The sequence below is a fragment of the Microtus oregoni genome, unplaced genomic scaffold (assembly GCF_018167655.1).
Source record: "Microtus oregoni isolate MIOR12 unplaced genomic scaffold, Mior012 000022F_ref0000154, whole genome shotgun sequence".
Taxonomy (NCBI): domain Eukaryota; kingdom Metazoa; phylum Chordata; class Mammalia; order Rodentia; family Cricetidae; genus Microtus; species Microtus oregoni.
This window is the reverse complement of record NW_024543081.1, coordinates 13458321-13478406: the sequence shown is the minus strand read 5'-3', so window position 1 is coordinate 13478406 and position 20086 is coordinate 13458321. Positions and strand designations below refer to the sequence as shown.

Sequence of the window (20086 nt, the reverse complement as noted above, 5' to 3'; positions counted from 1 at the left end):
AGTGAGATCATGTGAAATTTTTCTTAGTGTCTTATTTTAATGAGTCTTGTGTCTTACTGCTTTTTTAAGGTTTATTGATTTTTATTTTGTGTATACTTACTTATTTTGTCTGCATGTATGTCTGTGCACCACGTGAATACCTGGCATCTGTGGAGGCAGAAGAGGGCGCCAGATCCCCTGGAACTGGAGTTTCGGATGGTTGTGAGCTGCTGTGTGGGTGCTGGAAACTGGAAGAGCAGCCAGTGCTCCTAACCTCTGAACCACCTCTCCAGCCCTGTCTACTTTGATTTGTCAAGACAGGGTCTTACCATAGACTCAGAACTGGCCTGGAATGTGCGACATGCCCAGGCTGACCACCTGCATTTGCCTCCTGAGTGCTGGGATATCAGGTGTGGGCCACCAAACATGACTGCCCCTGTGTTCAAGGAGAGGACCACAGCTTATGTTCTTCCCACCACGTCTCACTATTGTCATAGAAGCTGCAGTTGTATTCGCTAAGATTTAGTTTCCTTATCTGTAAAATGGGGGTGGGGTGACTAAATAGAGATAGCATTAGAACAGCACTGTCTTCCAGGTGCCGGGCTAGCCCCGACTTCACCACGTGGGCCTGGATGCCCCTGAACTCCACCCCTGGAGTAGTGCTTGGGATTATGGGTGTGCACGAGCATGCCCAGTTTATACAGTGCTAGGGTTTGCAGACTCTGGGCTTTGTCTTTAGTGTATGCCAGACAAGTACACTCCCAGCAGCGCTAGTTCTTGATGCCATTATTAGCACCAGAGCCACCTGGACACAAGCACCACAGTGCCAGAACTGTCTGAGAAGGAAGCAGGCGGCTAGGTGACTAACAGGTGATGTGTCTGTAGTGTGGAAGTCATGGAAAGGGCTTGTGTGTGCACCTGGGGGAGGGACACCAGCATGGTTTGCCTTCACCATGCATCTGGAAGAGCATAACGTTTACAACTAATGAATATCTTATTTCTGGAATTCTCCATGAACGCTTTCAGAATGCAGCTGCTGAATCTGGAAAGGGAAGCTCTGAGGTGGCGTCATGGCTGACCCGGCTCTGTTCTTAGCTCACTCTGGAGGCCACTTGATTTGTCTTATCCCATCTCCAAGGCCAGTCCTCTTTTTCTACCTTGGACCAGAGCAGAACAAGGCTGAGAACTGGTCTCCACGCATGTGCCACCTCCCTCAGGACATCCCTAGTGCGGTGCTCTGTCTGTGCTGTCTGGCCTACTCTTCAGCAGGTGGCATGTTGACTCTGAGTTAGGGGGTGGCCTCTGGGGAAGGTAGTGTGCTTTCTGGGAGCCTAGGAAAACACATTTCTAACTCTGGGACTGGGGGTGCAGCCTGATGAATGTGGGGCCCTGGGTTCCATCTTTAGTGTACGTGGCACACAAATCCAAGACTCCAATCTAAACTGGGAGACAACTTTTGTAGCAGAAACTCTGACTGAATTTGTAGGTTTTTTGTTTTTTGTTTTTGTTTTTTTTTATCTCAGCTAAGGAGGTAGCTCAGTCATTCTAATGTGAGGACCTGAGTTCATCTCCAGCCTACATCTGAAAAAGCTGGGCAGTTGCATGGTGGTGGCCATGCCTTTAATCCCAGCAATTGGAAGACAGATGCAGGTGGACCTCTGAGTCTGAGGCCAGCCTGATCTACAAAGTGAGTTCCAGGACAGCCAGAACTGTTACACAAAGAAACCCTGTCTCAAAAAACAAACAAACAAACAAAGCTGGACACAATCACCTGCACTTGGGATCATGATGCTGGAGAGACAGACAGGAGGTGCTGGGTCTCACTTGCTATCCCATCTGACTTTCTTGGTGAGTTCCAGGTCAGTGAGAGAGACCCTGTCTCAAAAACAAGGTGGGAAGCACCTGAAAGTTGGCCCTGGTTCCACAAGCACGCACAGACATTGGCACACATCTCTATGTTCACAAATCCCCAAACACACACTTGGCGTGTCTGAGCCTGAGTTGACTTTCATCCCAAGGACCTGTCTCCATGACTGCTTTCAGAGCTCTGTGAGAAACCACCAGTGACAGGGTGCAGAGACAGTCACTCCCTGCCCTCTTCCTAGTGGTGTGGTGCAGTCTGATGTGTCGTAGTGAGGGGCCCTTGGCTTTGCTTATGGAATTGACATGTGCTATCTGCAGAACGTCATCTTTAACTTGGAGGTGAGAAGCTGTTCACTTGCCCAGGCCTTGCCTCAGATAGCACATCCACGCCCGCTGTCCTTACTGTCCGCAACAGTCTTCTGTCAGAGTGGTCCCTGGCCTGGCCTGGGACTCTAGAACTTTCCAACAGTCCTGCTGTTCCCCTCAGGGTCATTTCTTTCCTTTTCAGGTTCCTGCAGGTCCAGAATTAGGGCCCAGAGCTGTGGGGATGATGGAGTGCCCGGCAGGACACCTGTAGGTGGGCATGAGAGACTTTGTCCAACTGACCAGAGACCTTATGTTCTTTCAGAGTGAGAGGGCAGGCTGGGCCCTCACCTGCCCCACGGAGGATGCAGTTCTTCGGACGCCTCGTCAACACCCTCAGTAGTGTCACCAACTTGTTCTCAAACCCATTCCGGGTGAAGGAGGTATTGGTGGCCGACTACGCCTCCAGTGAACGGGCTCGAGAGGAAGGACAGCTGATCCTGTTCCAGAATGCTTCCAGTCGTACCTGGGACTGCATCCTGATGAACCCTAGGAACCCACAGAATGGCTTCCGGTAGGTGACGGGCAGTGGGAATGCACCTCTCCTTTCATTCCCTCCCTCTTAGGCTTTTGGGGTTCATGTGGATAGGGCTTCTTTGGAGCTCTGCCTGAAAGTTATAGTACTGAAAGGAAGGGCCGGGAAGAGAAAATAATGGATCAGTTCCCGAGTCCTCACTCCTGTAGATGGCGGGAAGGAGGAAGGATGGGGAAGCTGAGAGGGACCCGCTGGGGTGGCCTTCAGCTGGATCTTGGTTTGGACAGCTATTGTGTTATGGCTGGCACTAGGCCTGCTGGGACTTCTTGAGCCTAGAAAACTAGGGCAGGATGCCTGGGCAAGGCAGGGTGGGAAAAGGGGAGAGTCCAGAGAGCCAAGCCTCCATTTCAGGGTCTGATGGAGCTGGGCTGCCTGATGTCGAGGTGGGTTTATACCATCGCTGTTTCTGCTTGCTCTTCTGTCTGGCTATCCCATCATCCACCTGTTCACAGGAGTCCTGTGAGATGACACACATGGTCTGTGTCTTTAAGGAACCTGCAGACTGGTGAAGGAAGCCCCAAGTACACAGGTCTGCTAACACCTTGTAAGGAGTGGTGTAACAGATGTAGAGCCCAGGTAACCATAGGGACACAGGAAGCAGAGCTGCTATGGAAGAGGGATTGCTTTGTTCCAGAGGAGAAGGAAGAAGGCTGTTCCAGGGCTTCAGAGGCAGGGAGGGCTCATGCAGAGGACCTAAGCCCAGGTTCTCAGTACCTGGGTCAGGCAGCTCACAACTCTAACTCCAGCTCCAGGCAGCTGGTGCCCTCTACTGGCCTCTGAAGGCATCTGCATTCCTGCATATACACATACCTACATATACATAAGCAATTTTAAAAACGTGAACTACAACAGACATCTAGAAGAGTATCTTTCACTCAGAGATTCATCACAAATGCCTCTGTACTGCTCCATGCTGAGAAACAGAAAACACTGTTTCCTGAGGCCCCATTCACCAAAGAATGGCAACCAACTTTTATGCTCATTGTTTTTGTGTTTTTCACTCATTTTCTTTTCTTTCTTTTCTTTCTTTAAAGGTTTATTTATTTATTATGTATACAGTGTTCTGCCTGCATACCAGAAGATGGCACCATATCTCTTTATTGATGGTTGTGAGCCACCAAATGGTTGCTGGGAATTGAACTCAGGACCTCTGGAAGAGCAACCAGTGCTCTTAACCTCTGAGCCATCTCTCCAGCCTCTTTTTTCCTTTTCTTAAGACATAGTCTCATTAAGTATCCCTGCTGTCCTGGAACTCGCTACGAAGACCAGGCTGGCCTTGAACTCACAGAGATCCGCCTGCCTCTGCCTCCTGAGTGCTGGGATTAAAGGCGTGCGCCACCACCGCCTGGCTCACCATTCACTTCTTAACCACACATTTCTCAAAATGCAGCCGTTATCAAGCAGCATGTGACCGCACATCACTATTTATTGTGCAGTTGATGGAGATGTAGGGTCTTTCTTGCTTTTGCTGTGTGCATACCTTCCTGTTCCCCAGGAATGCTGGTGGACCCAAGGCAGTGACAACCTGGGTAGGTAATGATCATGTATTTTTCTAGTGACTGTGAATGCGATATCTTGATACTGTTTGTCCTGAGACTTGATATTGTCAGTGATTCATTCCTTTGAGTGACTACTAGCGCATTATTGTAAGTGGGTAAGTGGACTAGAGCCCATTTCAGCAGTGCTGAACCATTTGGAGCATCATCAGTGATGTACCTGCTCAGCTCTCAGCCATTAAAATAGTTCTCTTTTAAAAATAATATTAGGGGGGGCTGGAGAGATGGCTCAGTGGTTAAGAGCATTGCCTGCTCTTCCAAAGGTCCTGAGTTCAATTCCCAGCAACCACATGGTGGCTCACAACCATCTGTAATGACGTCTGGTGCCCTCTTCTGTCCTGTAGACATACACACAGACAGAATATTGTATACATAATAAATAAAAAAATAAAAAATAATAATATTAGGGCTGGAGAAATGGCTCAGAGGTTAAGAGCATTGCCTGCTCTTCCAAAGGTCCTGAGTTAAATTCCCAGCAACCACATGGTAGCTCACAACCATCTGTAATGAGGTCTGGTGCCCTCTTCTGGCCTGTAGGCATACAGACAGAATATTGTATACATAATAAATAAATAAATATAAAAAAATATTATTACTGGCCAGACATGATGGTGCACACCTTTAATCCCAGCACCCAGGAGGCAGAGATAGGCAGATCTCTGAGTTTGAGACCAGCCTGGTCTACAGAGTGAGTTCTCTAATGGCAGGGCTATACAAAGAAAGCTTATCTTGAAAAAAAAACATATATATATATGTGTGTGTGTGTGTGTGTGTGTGTGTGTGTTTTAGTATTTATATATATTTACAGATGTTATATATGCCTAAATATTAATATCATATATATGTATTCATTAGTATTTTTTATATTTTACGTGTACAGCTATTTTGCCTGCATGCATGTCTGCGCATCATATGCATGCCTGGTGCCTGCAGAAACTGTGAATGTATACAGCACACATGATCATGAGTCTAGCCCTTTCCATTCATGCGTTTGTAATATTTTATTGTTTTCTCTTATTTATTCATTTATTTTGGTTTGTTTTTTGAGACAGGGACTCATTATATAGCTTGGCTGTCCTGGAACTCACTATGTAAACCAGACTGGCCTTAAACTCATAGATGTTCACTTGCCTCTGCCTTCCAAGTACTGGGACTAAAGAATGTGCCACCATGCCCAGCTATTATTTTTTAATTTTTTTTGTTTGTGTGCCTGCCTCCAAAGGCCAGAAGATGGTGTCAGATTCTGAAGCATTAATCTAATTAATCTTAATAAAAACCAGGAGTCAGATTGTCAGGATAATAACTTGGAAGATCAGAGAAACAAAGGAGCAGCTACCAGTTGCTTCCTACCTGCCTCCTTCCTGCATCCAAAAGGGGTTGAGATTCTGTCTACACCCCACCTCAGCACTTTCTGTCTGCATCTCTTGAGTACTGGGATTAAAGGCATGTGTCACCACTGCTTCTATGGTTAGCTAGTGGCTAGCTCCACCCTGATCTCCCGGCAAGTTTTATTTGTCAGAACACAAGCAGAGTATCATACAACATTTCCCCCTTTTTGTCTAAATGGAAAGCAAAGGTTTTAACCAACATAGAAAAACTATATACAGTAAGTACAAAAATTATATACAGTTATATAAGGCAATAATTACATTAACAATGTCTAGTCTACTAACATTTGACAAATTCAGAGAAAATACTCCATTATCTATCATATCTTGGTGAATTCAAAGTGTTGTACCTAATTCACTTTCTAATTCTGTATATTATCAACCAAAACTATCTTTTTATATCTCTCAACCTTATTCACTTTACACCTCTTTTGTGAGTTTCTTTTCTGAATTTGTTAACGAGGAAAACTGTGACTATCTAGTCTTGAACTCCACCAGAGACCCAAGAAGGAAGTAGTAATGCCTGTGTAAGCAGGAAGTGCAAACAAGTGACTTCCAAAAAATGTGAGAAATGACAGAAACATTGGGCTGCCTAGACAGTCACCCAAGGTTTCTCTGTAATGTTGAAACATCGGGCTGCCTGGACAGTCACCCAAGGTTTCTCTGTAATGTTGGGGTATCCATCTTGAGTCTACCAGCCTAGAATATCTGACAGACTTTTCAGTGAAACAGTATACTCTGAAGGGCTGTCCTACCTTGTCTTGAAAAAGTTTGGTAATCACTTTCTTTTGTGTCCTGCCTATCCAATTTGGACAGCACACTGTCAGCAGTCGAGGCAAGGGCATTTTCTTGTCCAGTGGCTCACTTTTGCCACAGAGAAAGTAAACTCCATATAGAGTTTCTTTGATGCACATTATCTTCTCTGGTGCTGCCAGGAGCAGACATATCTCAGTGTCATAAAAAAAGAACCTTCTGTTACTAAAACATAAATGCCAATATTCTGTAGCTCTATGAAATGTTAGAAGATGACATGTCTATCTAAAAATTATCTCTGCTTGACCCTGAAAACATACCTAATATGATTACAAGTTTGATTGTAAAAGGTGACTGACTACTAACCTACATTTCTTTAATATAATATAATAGCTTGTAATAATAACTTTCAAGGACTAGGAATTAATTTTCTTTACATTGTTAAATGATCTGTATAGGTTACTATACCTTGAACAAGAGTAGAAATGTATGTACAGTATGTTCCAACAAAAATAACCTCAAATTGGTATCAATATACAAAAATCCATACTAGTGTAAAATATTTAAGACTAGTAACTTTTTTGGTTTAAAGGTAGATTCAATAATTTATCCTTTTATCTTCTGTCTCATATTTTTTTAAAAAATATTTATTTATTATGTTTACAATATTCTGTCTGTGTGTATGCCTGTAGGCCAGAAGAGGGCACCAGACCCCATTACAGATGGTTGTGAGCCACCATGTGGTTGCTGGAAATTGAACTCAGGACCTTTGGAAGAGCAGGCAGTGCTCTTAACCTCTGAGCCATCTCTCCAGCCCCCCTCATATATATTTTTTATTTTCGAGACAGGGTTTCTCTGTAGTTTTTGGTGCCTGTCCTGGAACTAGCTCTTGTATACCAGGCTGGCCTCGAACTCACAGAGATCCGCCTGCCTCTGCCTCCCGAGTGCTGGGATTAAGGCGTGTGCCACCACTGCCCGACTCCTCCTATATATTTTTATATCCCCTTTTTTCTTTTCAGAGCAAGATCCCTGAATCTAATCTCCTTTGTTCAGTTTTTTCCTGACCATTACCAATAACAACTTGTAACCAACTCCCCTAACAATGAGCAATATCCATAACCCATTGAACAACCCAAAAATGCCCACCCCCACCTCTTGGGAATGTGGGCGTTGTTTTTTTAAAATTACTTTCTGCTGTCTGGGGACAATGACATCTGTAGGGGACCTGAAAAAGATGGGATAATTATCAAGTCCTGGGAGAGCTAGCTGTATCACCTGCTGTCCAGGTTTTGTGTTTTGGAAAAGTGCAAGGCTTATTTCAAGTCCTGGGTAGAGGAGTCTGTGAGGCTGGAGCATCTCAGCTAGCCATCTTGACATGGTCCTGAGCAGTTTGTGGTCCAATGCCATCTATGGGTGGTATTTGTCAGCTTAGTGATGTTATCATGGTTCTGGTGGAATCGTCATTGTGGGGCTCCCTCCTCCTCTTGGGGACTTCAAAGGTTGCTGTTAGGCATGGTCATGGTTCACTGCAGAAAACTTAAACAGTTTAAATGTCACATGTAGCAGATCTCAAAGAGGCTAAAGGACTATAATTTGTGATGTACGTTAAGAGTGCAAAAATTTAATTCCTAGTTCCTGATAGAAACTCAAACCCGAAGTCATGTACTGAAAGCTAGATGAAGCCTTCTTAGAATTAGTTAGTACTCTATATGACCATTAATATCATGACAAAATTTAATGTATATATTAATTTTATAATTTTTGAGATAATATACTCTAAAAGTGTTAAAGATCAAAATAAAAACAAAGAATTACAAGATTAGTGGCGATAAAATAGTCTCTAATTTTGGTTATTCTCCTGTCCCATATTAGGTGACTCTTCTGACATGATACAAGGATTTTGGATTTTATTTTAATAAGCATGCTTGGGTTTAGAGAAGGAGAGAGCCGTGCTCAAACTCCAAAGCCAGCTTTAATTTTTAATTGGACTGGGACTACAAAAAGACCATTTGTGTTATATGTCTGTAGAGAACAGCGGAAGCAAACATTTGGGAAAATTTATGAAATTTTATTCTGTTGGAAATGTGATCTACCAATAGAGCAATTTATTCTTTTTCTTGGGACACTTTCTCTGGATGATTCAGTCTTTTTCTTCAGGTGTCTCATTTGTTCAGTGGTCTTCAGATTTCATAGCTGGATGCCTTCATTCTCCTAAAAGACAAAAACAAAACCCTGCCCCTACCCTAGATTTGGGGAGATTCCCTTGGCAAGTTATGCTTGATCAAATGAAAAGCATTTGCTAGCTTTATAAGTTAAAACTATTTAGTTTGAATGGTCATATTATTTGATGAACTGTCACCTCTTCTAACCAAGAGGTCTCTATTGTTCAAAATCTAATCTTTATAATATTTGCTTTGTGGTTTCTCTTGAAATTTTTGTTTTATCTTCTAAATCTGTTCTGTCATCCAGAGCAGCATTGTTTTTTACAATAGGCCTTAGGTCCTTTAATTGCTCTGTGGAGCAGTTTCCCCTATGGTAACAGAAAATGATTGAACTGAATTTGAAATGGGGGCCTGTGAGAGCCCCCCCCCCCAAAAAAAGTGTTTTCCAATATCAAAGGATTACCTTGTCTGTCCCTTGCTGATCTGCATTCACTGGTCCAGTGTAGGCCTTTGCCATACCTACTATGTACTCCAGAAGGCAAGAGCCTTCTGATTAGAATAGAAGAAACATTGTTGCTGGGCGGTGGTGGCACATGCCTTTAATCCCAGCACTAGGGAGGCAGAGGCAGGTGGATCTCTGTGAGTTCGAGGCCAGCCTGGTCTACAAGAGCTAGTTCAGGACAGCTTCCAAAGCTACAGAGAAACCCTATTTCCAAAAAAAAAAAAAAAAAAAAAGAAACATTGTTTCAAGAAACATTCTTAGAAACAATGTTTCTACTAATCTAACATTGTTGCCAAGCAGTGCTAGCGCAAAACTTTAGTCCCTGCACTGGGGAGGCAAAGACAAGCAGATCTTTGTGAGTTCTATGTCAGCCTGCTCTACAGAGCAAGTACCAGGACAGGCTTCAAAGTTACAGAAAAACCCTGTCTCGAAAAATCCAAAAAAGAAAAAAAGAAAAAGAAAGAGTAAAGAAACATAGTTTCTGGGAATGCCTTGTCTACAATTCCTTTTTTGGTGATCTTGTTTGCCACAATTAAAACACCTGACATTTTGATTTTTCTTCGAGCCTCTGGAAATCACCTGTCCTATCCAGTTATCATCATGATGATAATATTCAATATTGACTATATCTTGGATTCATTCCTTTATGGGTGCTGATCTTACCTTTAAAGACCTGTTTAAAAAAAATTTTTAAAATTAAAAAAATAAAAAATAAAAAAATAAAGACCTATTTATCCTTCTGCATTGTGAATTAGCATTTTCAAAAGTCAAAGAATCAATTTGTCTGTCTTCTAAATTTGATATCATTCTATTCATAGCTAAAGTCAATATTTATAAAAAAAAGTGAAACTTTCTTTTGGGTCTTGTATAACTTTAGTAAATGACTCAGTTCTCTTTCCGACTTCAATTCTGTTGTCCCCAGAATTCAAAGCTGCTGCATGGCATAGAGCCAAGGTGTGGTCATCATACGGAGACTCTGTCTGTACATCAGCACAATCACCCTCTCCATGAAGCTGGTCTTGGGGAAATTTCTATCCCTCTAGCCCTACTTCATTGTTCAGTGGTCCTAGCCTCATCTTTCCACCAGGTCCTCCACTGCAGTTGAGGACCAGACTGCAATACTGCTCTAACCAAGTCTCTCCAGTCTTGTGGAATAATTCTTTTTTTTTAAATATTTATTTATTATTATGTATACAATATTCTGTCTGTGTGTATGTCTGCAGGCCATAAGAGGGCATCAGACATCATTACAGATGGTTGTGAGCCACCATGTGGTTGCCGGGAATTGAACTCAGGACCTTTGGAAGAGCAGACAATGCTCTTAACCACTGAGCCATCTCTCCAGCCCTTGTGGAATAATTCTTTTACTAGTTGACCATGAATTTAACATCTGCTTCACAAAAGGTGAATGAATACCATATCAAACTATTGCTTCCTTAAATCTCCTCAAATCTAACATTTCCACAGGAATCCAGTCAGCTCTTACATAGCCTTGGGGATACCTGTCACTTGGCAGTTCCCCTAAGGTAACTGGATCAATTAAGGTTGGTTGTTTGAAAACCTTGCGCTGTTCCTCTCTAATCTTAAAATGTAATGCTGAGTTTGGTTCTCCTTTAAATTCCTGTCTTTATCTGAATATCTCTTAAGGCTTGTAACTTAAGAGTCAAAATGGCATATTTTCTTTAGTAACTTTTTCTAAAGCCTGTTTCTTGGCACTCATATCAACCAACTTGGCATTCACATCAACCAACATTTTTAGGGGTAAAACAAAAATAATCAAACCAAGCTGGATGGTGGTGGCGCACACCTTCAATCCCAGCACTCAGGAGGCAGAGGCATGTCTCTGAGTCTGAGGCCAGCCTGGTCTACAGAACTAGTTCCAGGATAGGCCCCAAAACTACACAGAGAAACTCTGTCTCAAAAAACAAAGAATACAAAACAGAAACAAAAAAAAAGAATCAACTCAATAGTGTTTATAATTGGACATTATGTAAGTCCAGTCTTAGTTAATTAGCCCTCATTTAATTGTTCCATTTCTAAAGCACTCATTGTGTAACACACAGAAACCTAACTCCCTCCATTGTAATCGTTTTTCCCATTTTTAACGTGGGAAAAACTTTTTTTTTTTTAAATCTAATTCTCCCCTTTAAGAATTCCCAATTGTCTCACCAAATCTGGTGATTATGGAGGTGACATGTAGCCCGCCTGAGTGGAGAACGGAGCGCAGGCAGTCAGCAGCTTGACTGCGGACAGCTGCGTCTGATGGAGCATCAGCAGCCTGAGGAGGGGGTCCAGGAAAAGCCCGCAACCCATGGGGGGAAAGAAGCCAAAGAGCCAGGTGTCTGCACGAGGGAATGCGTGAAAGCTGCTGACTCAGGCTGCAACAGAAAAATCCCAGACTCTTGGGGGAAATGGGGGGGGGGGATGTAACTGATGGTGTGGTGACTCTGCCTGGTGCAGTTCCTGCCACGTGCAGCTCTGGTGGGTGCCGGTGACTGCAAAACCATGGGAAAGCGGCTATTTTGTGAATTCGTGCTGCAAAAGTTGGACACCAGATGCAGTGTGAATCAATAAAAACCAGGAGTCGGATATGGGGTAAAAACCTGAAAAATCAGAGAACTGGGAGCAGCCTCTAATTGTTTCCTACCCATCCCCTTCCTGCATCCAAAAGGGGTTGAGATCCTGTCTGCACCCCATCTTGTCACTTCCTGTCTACACCCGCTGAGTGCTGGGATTAAAGCCATGTGCCACCACCGCCCAGCCTCTATGGTTAACCAGTGGCTAGCTCTGCTCACTGATCTGGCAAGTTTTGTTTGTCAGAACATAAACAGCGCACCCCACAACAAGACTCTCAGAGCTGCAGTTACAGGCACTTGTGGTCCGCCCTACAAGGGTGGGTGCTGGGAACTGGCCTCTGGTCCTCTCCAAGAACACCGAGGACTCTTAACGGCTGAGCCGTTTCTCCAGCCCCCTCGGATTGTTCTTTGTTTGTTTGGGGGTTTACTGTAGTCTTCTCCCAGGATTTGTTTTCTTTTGGCTCTGTGGAGCTGTCGTTGTGTTGTCTTGACTTCCGTGTTGACAAGCCAGCTGTCCCACTGTGGTTATCCTCTGCCATGTTAATCCCCTCCTTGCAGCTTGTGTACACATCAGGTTCTTCTGTCTTGTGTTGAACAGTGCCTCAGTGCCAGTTATTGCTGTAACAGAGCATCCCAGGATGTAGTGGCCTCAAGCAGTACCGATTCATTTAGCCTAAAATCTGCGGTCTGAGCAGAGCCCAGTGACAAGGACTCATTTCTCTGCAGAGCACCTGCTCGGACAGCTCGGCTGCACTTTTCTCTTCACAAGTGTCTTCATTCAGGGCCCAGGGATCTCCCCTGTTGCCCCAGCTCCCCATGACATGCCAGCCAGGTCCTGAGAGAGACATAGAAGCCTCCAGTATCTTCAAGGCTCTGTAAAGACACCGGGACAGCTTTGCTGTTTCTTATTGTGATAAAGCAGTGAGCCAACCGGGTCAAAGAGCAGTGTCACACAGATCCTGGTGGCTTGGTGAAGGGCATGCCAGAGAATTCGGAGCCCTTTGTACAGCCTGTACATGGTGGTAGATGTGGATTGGGATTTTTGTTTTTGTTTTTGACACAGGGTTTCTCTGTGTAAGAGTCCTGGCTGTCCTTGGAGCTCACTCTGTAGACCAGGCTGGCCACAAACTCACTGAGATCCACCTGCCTCTGCTGCCCGAGTGCTGGGATTAAAGATGTGCACCACTACCCTGCGATGGGGTTTTGTTTTTTAAAAGATTTATTTATGGTACAATGAGATGCCTCAATGGGTAAAGGTTCTTTCCATCAAACTTGACAATCCGAGTTTCAGTCTCTGGCTGACATGTGTATGTGTATACATACAAATAAATAAATTAATTAATAACATATTTTTCCAAAAATGACCTCTTTGCCTGTGTGTGGGAAGACAACTTTCAGGAATCCCTTTCTTCCTTGTGTCAATCCTATGAGGAGTCCTGGGCATCAAACTTAGGTCGTCAGGCTTGGCAGCAAGCCCCTTTACCCACTGAGCCACCTTGCCTGCCTTATTTTTAGTTTATTTTGGGTTTTGAAATAGGGTCACAGACTGTTGTTTAGGCAGCCGTGAAACTTACTCTGAGGCCTAGGATTCTCAGACTCACAACAATCTCTCCTGCATCAGCCTTCTGGGTGCTGGGACTATAGGTGAGTGCCATCAAACCCAGCTTTGGCATTTACATTTTTACATTTTGGGGTTTTTTTGTTTTGTTTTGTTTTTTGTTTTTTATATGGGGATGAACTTGGGGGATATAGGAAATCAACAGAGCTTTTTAAAAGTCTGTTTTAGAAAGTTTGAAGATATTAACCTTTCAAATAAGACTTCCGTCTGTTTCTTCTGCTCTGCATCTGGCCCCCTCTTGATGGTTTGTGTCTCTACTGTTTTTCCATATTTTTCCATTCTTTTCTGTCCCTACACTTGATTCTGTCTGTTTTCTGTGGACTCTTCTCCCGCTCACTAGTTTTCTCTTCAACACTGTCCAGTCTGCTGAACTTCAGCTTTTTCAGACAATGTCTCATGTGTCCCAGGCTGGCGTCAAGCTTGTCACATAGCTTAGGATGACACTGAATTTCCCGCCCTCCTCTGTGCTGGACATTGTTCTAAACAGAGCAGGTGAAGAAAAACCAAGTGTGATTACCTGGCTCACTGCCGCCGCCATGGTGGGCAGGAGAAGTCAAAACCTGCCAGGACTGAAGCCCAGCTTTCCTCCTCCTGTGCGCTGAGTGCTGGTGTTGTCTGCAGAGCAGGTGCTGCCTCTTGCTGCTGAGTACTTCACGTTGCTGCCCTCCCCATAAGAGCTCACTGGGCGCCGGGCAGTGGTGGCGCACACCTTTAATCCCAGCACTCGGGAGGCAGAGGCAGGTGGATCTCTGTGAGTTTGAGGCCAGCCTGGTCTACAAGAGCTAGTTCCAGGACAGGCTCGAAAGCTACAGAGAAACCCTGTCCCGAAAAACAAACACACACACACACACACACACACACACACACACACATAAAAGAGATCGCTGTCCAGTGATGGCAGATGACTTTAATCTCAGTACTCTGGAGGCAAAGTCAGGCAGATCTCTGAGTTCAAGGCCAGCCTGACCTACAGAGTGAGCTCCAGGACAGTCAGGGCTTCACAGAGAAACCCTGTCTCGAAATACCATACTGGTTTGTTCCTATAGTCGTTCTGTTAAGAACTGTGACCGGCATAGACCAGGCTTGGTGGTGTTTGCTGAGGGCACCCCAGGCCATACTGGAAGTCATACTGTGAAGGTCATGCTGCTTCCTCAGGATCCTCACGGTAGTGCAGATAATCTGTGTCATGTTTCAGATGGGCTCAGAGAAGGGACAGGGTTTACTGAAGTCACACAGCACTTTGTAGCAGAACTGAACTCAAACCCAACTCCTTTTCAGTAAACAGAATTTTGTTTTCTGATTAGAAAAATAGTGCATATGCTCACTAGAGAAATTTAGAAATAAGAGAAATGGGTAGGAATGTTACATTTATTCTGCTTCTGTACACATTTTGACACATCTTTACAGTTCTTTTTGCATAGTTGACATCACTTTGTGTTATATGTTATTTATATTCTGCTTTTTCAATTGTTACAAAATAAATCTCTCCCTGTTCTTTTAAAATAATTTATTACATTTTAATATTGTATTTGGTGATGTCACAGTGTAGAGTGGGGGTCATGTCTCAGTGTACAGTGGATGCCAAGGTCATATCACATGTAGAGCGGGGGTCATGTCTCAGTGTAGAATGGAAGTCAGAGGGCAACTTTTAGGTATGGCTCCCTTCTATGTGGGTTAGGGTTAGGAGTTAGGGGTTAGTGGTTAGGGTTAGGATGTTAGGGTTAGGGCTTAGTGCTGGGGTTAGGGTTGTTAGGTATGGCAGTGGATGCATTTACTCACTGGGTTATTTTGCTAGCCCCTCCCTATTACATTAAACCATTTTAAATGGCTGTGTAATGTCCATCGCATAGATGATTGAGCCGTAACTCACATGGTACCCTGTTGCTGGCCATCTAGGTTAGCTATCACTTAATTCTGACCATATACAAAGAGCCAGAGTTTGAGACTGAGGCTCAGAATGTGGCAACCAAAGCAGAGATTTCCATCACCAGAGGAAGACTTTACACACAATTAAGTTCAAAGTAAACTCTATTTTTGCGTTTGCTGTTGGAGCAAGGGGATCAGGCTGCAGCCTGGGGCAGTGGGTGGCTTGTTTGCGGCATCCAGAGTCTGACTATGGTGGGTACTACCCCTAGTTGGCTCACCTTCTGTCCCCATGGCTCACCTTAGTGGCCCCTCTTCCTTGGCGGCAGACTGTTCCAGCTGGAGTCAGAGGCGGACGCCCTGGTGAACTTCCAACAGTATTCCTCCCAGCTGCCGCCCTTCTACGAGAGCTCCATGCAGGTCCTGCATGTGGAGGTGCTGCAGCACCTGTCCGACCTCATCCGCAGCCACCCCAGCTGGACGGTGACACACCTAGCGGTGGAGCTGGGCATCCGGGAGTGCTTCCATCACAGCCGCATCATCAGGTGGGCGGTCGGGCCGTGGGGGTGCGTGTTGTGTGGGGCTGGGCCACTGGAGTGTGGTGGGGGGTGTGATCGTCCCTGTGCAGTACACATGCTGCGTGTATGGAGTCTCCCCACTCAGTCTTTGTTGTGTCTGTGGCTCGGGTAAGAACGGAGCAGCACTGCCCTGGCTCACGAGTGGACATTGACTACAGTCAGAAGGAAATGCAAACACGGAGTTCTCTTTTTTTTGTTTTGTTTTTTGAGACAGGGTTTCTCTGTGGCTTTGGAGCCTGTCCTGGAACTAGCTCTGTAGACCAGGCTGGTCTCGAACTCACAGAGATCCACCTGCCTCTGCCTCCCTAGTGCTGGGATTAAAGGCGTGCGCCAACATCGCCCGGCTAAACACTGAGTTCTTTCAACTACTCAGTCACCTCAGAGAGAGGCTCTGGAACCAGGCTATTCAATAGGAGAAGGCTGCATAGGGGCTCGGGCCATAGTCTCCTTCCCAAGCCCCGCTGTTCTCCTGGAAGCTTGGGTGGCCTCTTTTATATCCATCTAGTCAATGCTGTATCTGCAGATTCCCTAAAGAGGTCTCCTTGGATGTCCTTGCAAGTCACTGCCTGGCCGCCGCATACTTCTCTGTTCAATGCCTGGGTTCTAGCTGAAACCTCACCAAGCTGGGCATGGTAATGTGTGCCTTTAGTTTTAGCACTTGGGGGGCAGAGGCAGACAGATCTCTGTGAGTTCGAGGCTGGCCCGGTCTACATAGTGAGACCTTATTTCTAAAACAAAACCAAAACCTCTCTCTGAGCTCTCCAGCTTTCATGCATGACCTTGGGCACCCTGGTGTCCCATCTCCCAACAATTCCTGGAGTACAATGGCTCAACAAGTGTCTGTTACGTGACCCTTTTCTGTGCCATCCTCTTGCCCCCTCATGCTGGCATAGCCCAAGGGCACATCTCCCCACAGGTGAGCAGAATGCACTGCAGCCTGGCACAGCTCAGCAGACACAGCACAGTGGCTCTGGCTGAGCTGGGGCTTGAGTCGCCCCAGAACCCCCAAATCTTGCCTGGATTCTGCTTCTGCACTTGGGCTTCTTAGCATCCCTGCTTTTGGTCCCCATCTTATCACTGCCCACCCCACCCCCAATAGCTGCGCCAATAGCACAGAGAATGAGGAGGGCTGCACCCCACTACACCTGGCCTGCCGCAAGGGTGACAGTGAGATCCTGGTGGAGTTGGTACAGTACTGCCACGCCCAGATGGATGTCACCGACAACAAAGGAGAGACCGCCTTCCATTATGCTGTACAAGGGGACAATTCCCAGGTGCTTCAGGTGAGTGTTGGGTAATGGGCAGGGGACCAAACAACCAGGCACCTCCTTGTGCCCGAAACTTGCTTGGGGGCCTTAGGTTCATGGGTCACTCTGAGGCTTCTCACTCAGCCATCCTTAATCCCTGAGGCTTCATCCTTCCCCCCATTCTCACCCTTCACCCCATGATGCTGAGAGGGAGACATACCTTTAGCCATGGAGTTTCTCCAGCTCAGCAAGCTGAACTTCATGGAAACTCCAGTCAGGCATGAAGCTCAGGAGCTCAGACCCTGGGCTGGGTGCATCAGGTCAGCCCTTGCTCAAGGCACACTGAATCTTAACCTAGTTTATGGGAACTGCCCAGCACCTAAAGGTGTTAGTGCCAGAGACACTCGTGTTGATTCTGTAAGTTCTAGAACAGAAGCTGTTTTAAGGTTTTTTTTTGTTTTTGTTTTTTTGTTTTTTTGATTTTCGAGACAGGGTTTCTCTGTAGCTTTTTTGGTTCCAGTCCTGGAACTAGCTCTTCTAGACCAGGCTGGCCTCGAACTCCCAGAGATCTGCCTGCCTCTGCCTCCTGAGTGCTGGGATTAAAGGCGTGCGCCACCACCGCCCGGCTTAAGGTTTTTTTTAATGTATTATTTTTATGTGTATGGGTGCTTCGCCTGCATGTATGCCTGTGCACACCATGTTTCCTGTGCCCGTAGAGGCCAGAAGAGGGTGACAGATCTCCTGGAGCTGAAGTCACAGACACTTGTGAGCTGCCCTGTGGGTGCCCTCTGGAAGAGCAGCTAGTGTGCTTGCGTGCTGAGCCATAGTCTAACCAGGAGATGGAGTGGTGCTGTTGAGAAGCCACCGTTAAGTGGAAAGGAAAGGCAGACACTCAGCTCGTGTTTTATTGTCTAGAAGGAGCAGGTCCATCTGCAGGTTCTGTCCTCTCTGCTTGGCATCTGGATTGTTCTAGAAACACACATCTGTGTCTTGTGCAGTCCAACAGAAGGCATGCCCAGTGCTGGAGGAGGAACAGCAGTGTGCTTGGCCAGTGGTCATGCATCGCACCTACCTCCGACGGATGCTGGCTGTGCCTGCATCATGTGTTCTAGTCAATTCTCAAAATGCTCTCCTGGGTTGGAGTTGTCTTTTCTTCGTACTGGAAACTGAGGTTTGGTAGAAGCAAACAATGTGGTCCCTGAGGGCCACCAACCTGGGGATAGGGCAGGCTGGCCTAAGCTTCCCCCATGTTGCCAGCTCCTTGCCCCACTTCTGGGTCCCCAGCCTTCCTCGTGTCACAGCTGTCCCCAGTGGTCATAACTGTCATCAGGGAGAGGGCATTGAGCTCCTCGTGAGAGGACAAAATCCTTCCCGCTTCCTGTTAGCACAGTCATGCTGGGTGTCTTTGGGTGGGCTTCATCTCTGAAGGAAAATTACATCCGTGTTTGGGCAATTTTTCCTCATCATTATTTCCTAAAAACACAGCACAAACAACTATTCATCTAGCCGGACAGTGGTGGCACACACCTTTAGTCCTAGCACTCGGGAGGCAGAGGCAGGCGGATCTCTGTGGGTTTGAGGTCAGCCTGGTCTGCAGAGTGAGTTTCAGGACAGCCAGGGATGTTACACAGAGAGACCCTGTCTTGAGAAAGGAAAAGCAAAGCAAAACAAACAAGTGTCAGCTAGTGTTCACATTGTATTAGACTATAGACGCCATCTAGAGATGACCACAAGTCCTATGGGGCGTGCAGAATGTAATCCCAGCTAGCTAGGATGCCAACACAGTTCCAGTCCAGCCTGGACAACACAGTGGCTCCCATATGACAAAGTACATGGGAGGGTATGTGTGGGCTCTTTGCAAAATAACCATTCCATACAAAAGACTCAAGTACCTTAGGATTTGGGTAGACAGGAAGAGGCAGTACCAGGGATTGGACTCAGAACCTTATGCATGCCAGGTGAGCATTCTACCACTAGGTCATGTCGAATTCTTTTCCTGAAAGCACAATACCTGCATGCAGAGACATATCCTGCAGCACTGAAGGAATCCCACTTCCCTTTCTGTTGCTGTACTCTGACCAAAAGCAATTTAGGGGAGAAAAGAATTTACTTGGCTTACACATCTAGATCACAGTTTGTCACAGAGGAAAGTCAAGGCAGGGACTCAAGCAAGGACTGAAGCAGAAACCACGAAGCACCACTGCTCCCTGGCTCCTCACTTGCTCCTCGTGCTTGGCTTAGCTAGGTGTGAGACCACCTGCCTGAAGATGGAGACCCCAGTGGGCTGGGCTCTCCTGCATCAGTAAGACAGTCCCTCAGAGATATGCCCACAGAGTAACGTGACCCGGACCATTACTCAGCCGAGGCGTCTCCTCTCCCAGGACTCTAGGCTGGGTCACATTGACGAGACTAAGCAGGACAGAAGGACATCTGGTGGGCAGCAAGAATTGTTCCACCTAGAAAACTTAAGGTTCTTTTGGTTGTTCTTTTTATACAGTCTCATGCAGCTCAGACTGGCCTGGAACTCACTGTGTAGTCTAGAGTAGCTTTTAACTTCATCTTCTGCCTCAGTCTCCCCAGTACCAGGATTACAGGCACGTGCTACCACACCTGGGTAAACATTCTTCAGAAATGTCCACATGAGCCACAGTCAGGCCGGGTTCCCGCCCCACACCCCAACCTCATTGTTAGGCTTTCTTATCTGCCCGAGTGCTGTTCATGCCGTTGCTCCCCTTTATTCTCGTGGAGTTGAATGTCCTTTCCGTGTCAGGAGGGCGATGGTCCCTGGGGTGCTAGAGAGAGGCACGGCAGGCAGCTTACCTGTGTTGTCCTGTCAGCTCCTAGGGAAGAACGCCTCGGCCGGCCTCAACCAGGTGAACAAGCAGGGGCTGACCCCGCTGCACCTGGCCTGCCAGATGGGCAAGCAGGAGATGGTGCGTGTGCTGCTGCTCTGCAATGCCCGCTGCAACATCATGGGACCCGGCGGCTTCCCCATCCACACAGCCATGAAGTTCTCCCAGAAGGGGTAAGGCTCGCCCTCACATGACCCCACCCCTGCAGGGCCAAGATGGGGGCCCTGGTTCAAGTCTCCTCAGCCAAGGGT

General features: G+C 46.2%; 1 protein-coding gene across 7 annotated transcripts in view; it reads left to right on the top strand.

Annotated features, from left to right (window-relative positions):
- The window catches only part of Pla2g6 (phospholipase A2 group VI), a 48618-nt gene that overhangs the window by 6668 nt on the left and 21864 nt on the right, over positions 1–20086 (top strand). For 5 of the 7 annotated variants that reach the window (XM_041672053.1, XM_041672052.1, XM_041672051.1 and 2 more), the window contains 4 exons: positions 2471–2719; positions 15488–15703; positions 16836–17019; positions 19821–20008. In XM_041672053.1, coding sequence (XP_041527987.1) covers positions 2511–2719; positions 15488–15703; positions 16836–17019; positions 19821–20008 — 797 coding nt within the window. In that variant the 5' untranslated portion in view covers positions 2471–2510. Of the gene's footprint in view, positions 1–1703; positions 1828–2470; positions 2720–4190; positions 4270–15487; positions 15704–16835; positions 17020–19820; positions 20009–20086 lie in introns of those variants that run through there. The other 2 variants (XM_041672054.1, XM_041672056.1) reach the window with 2 other exon arrangements.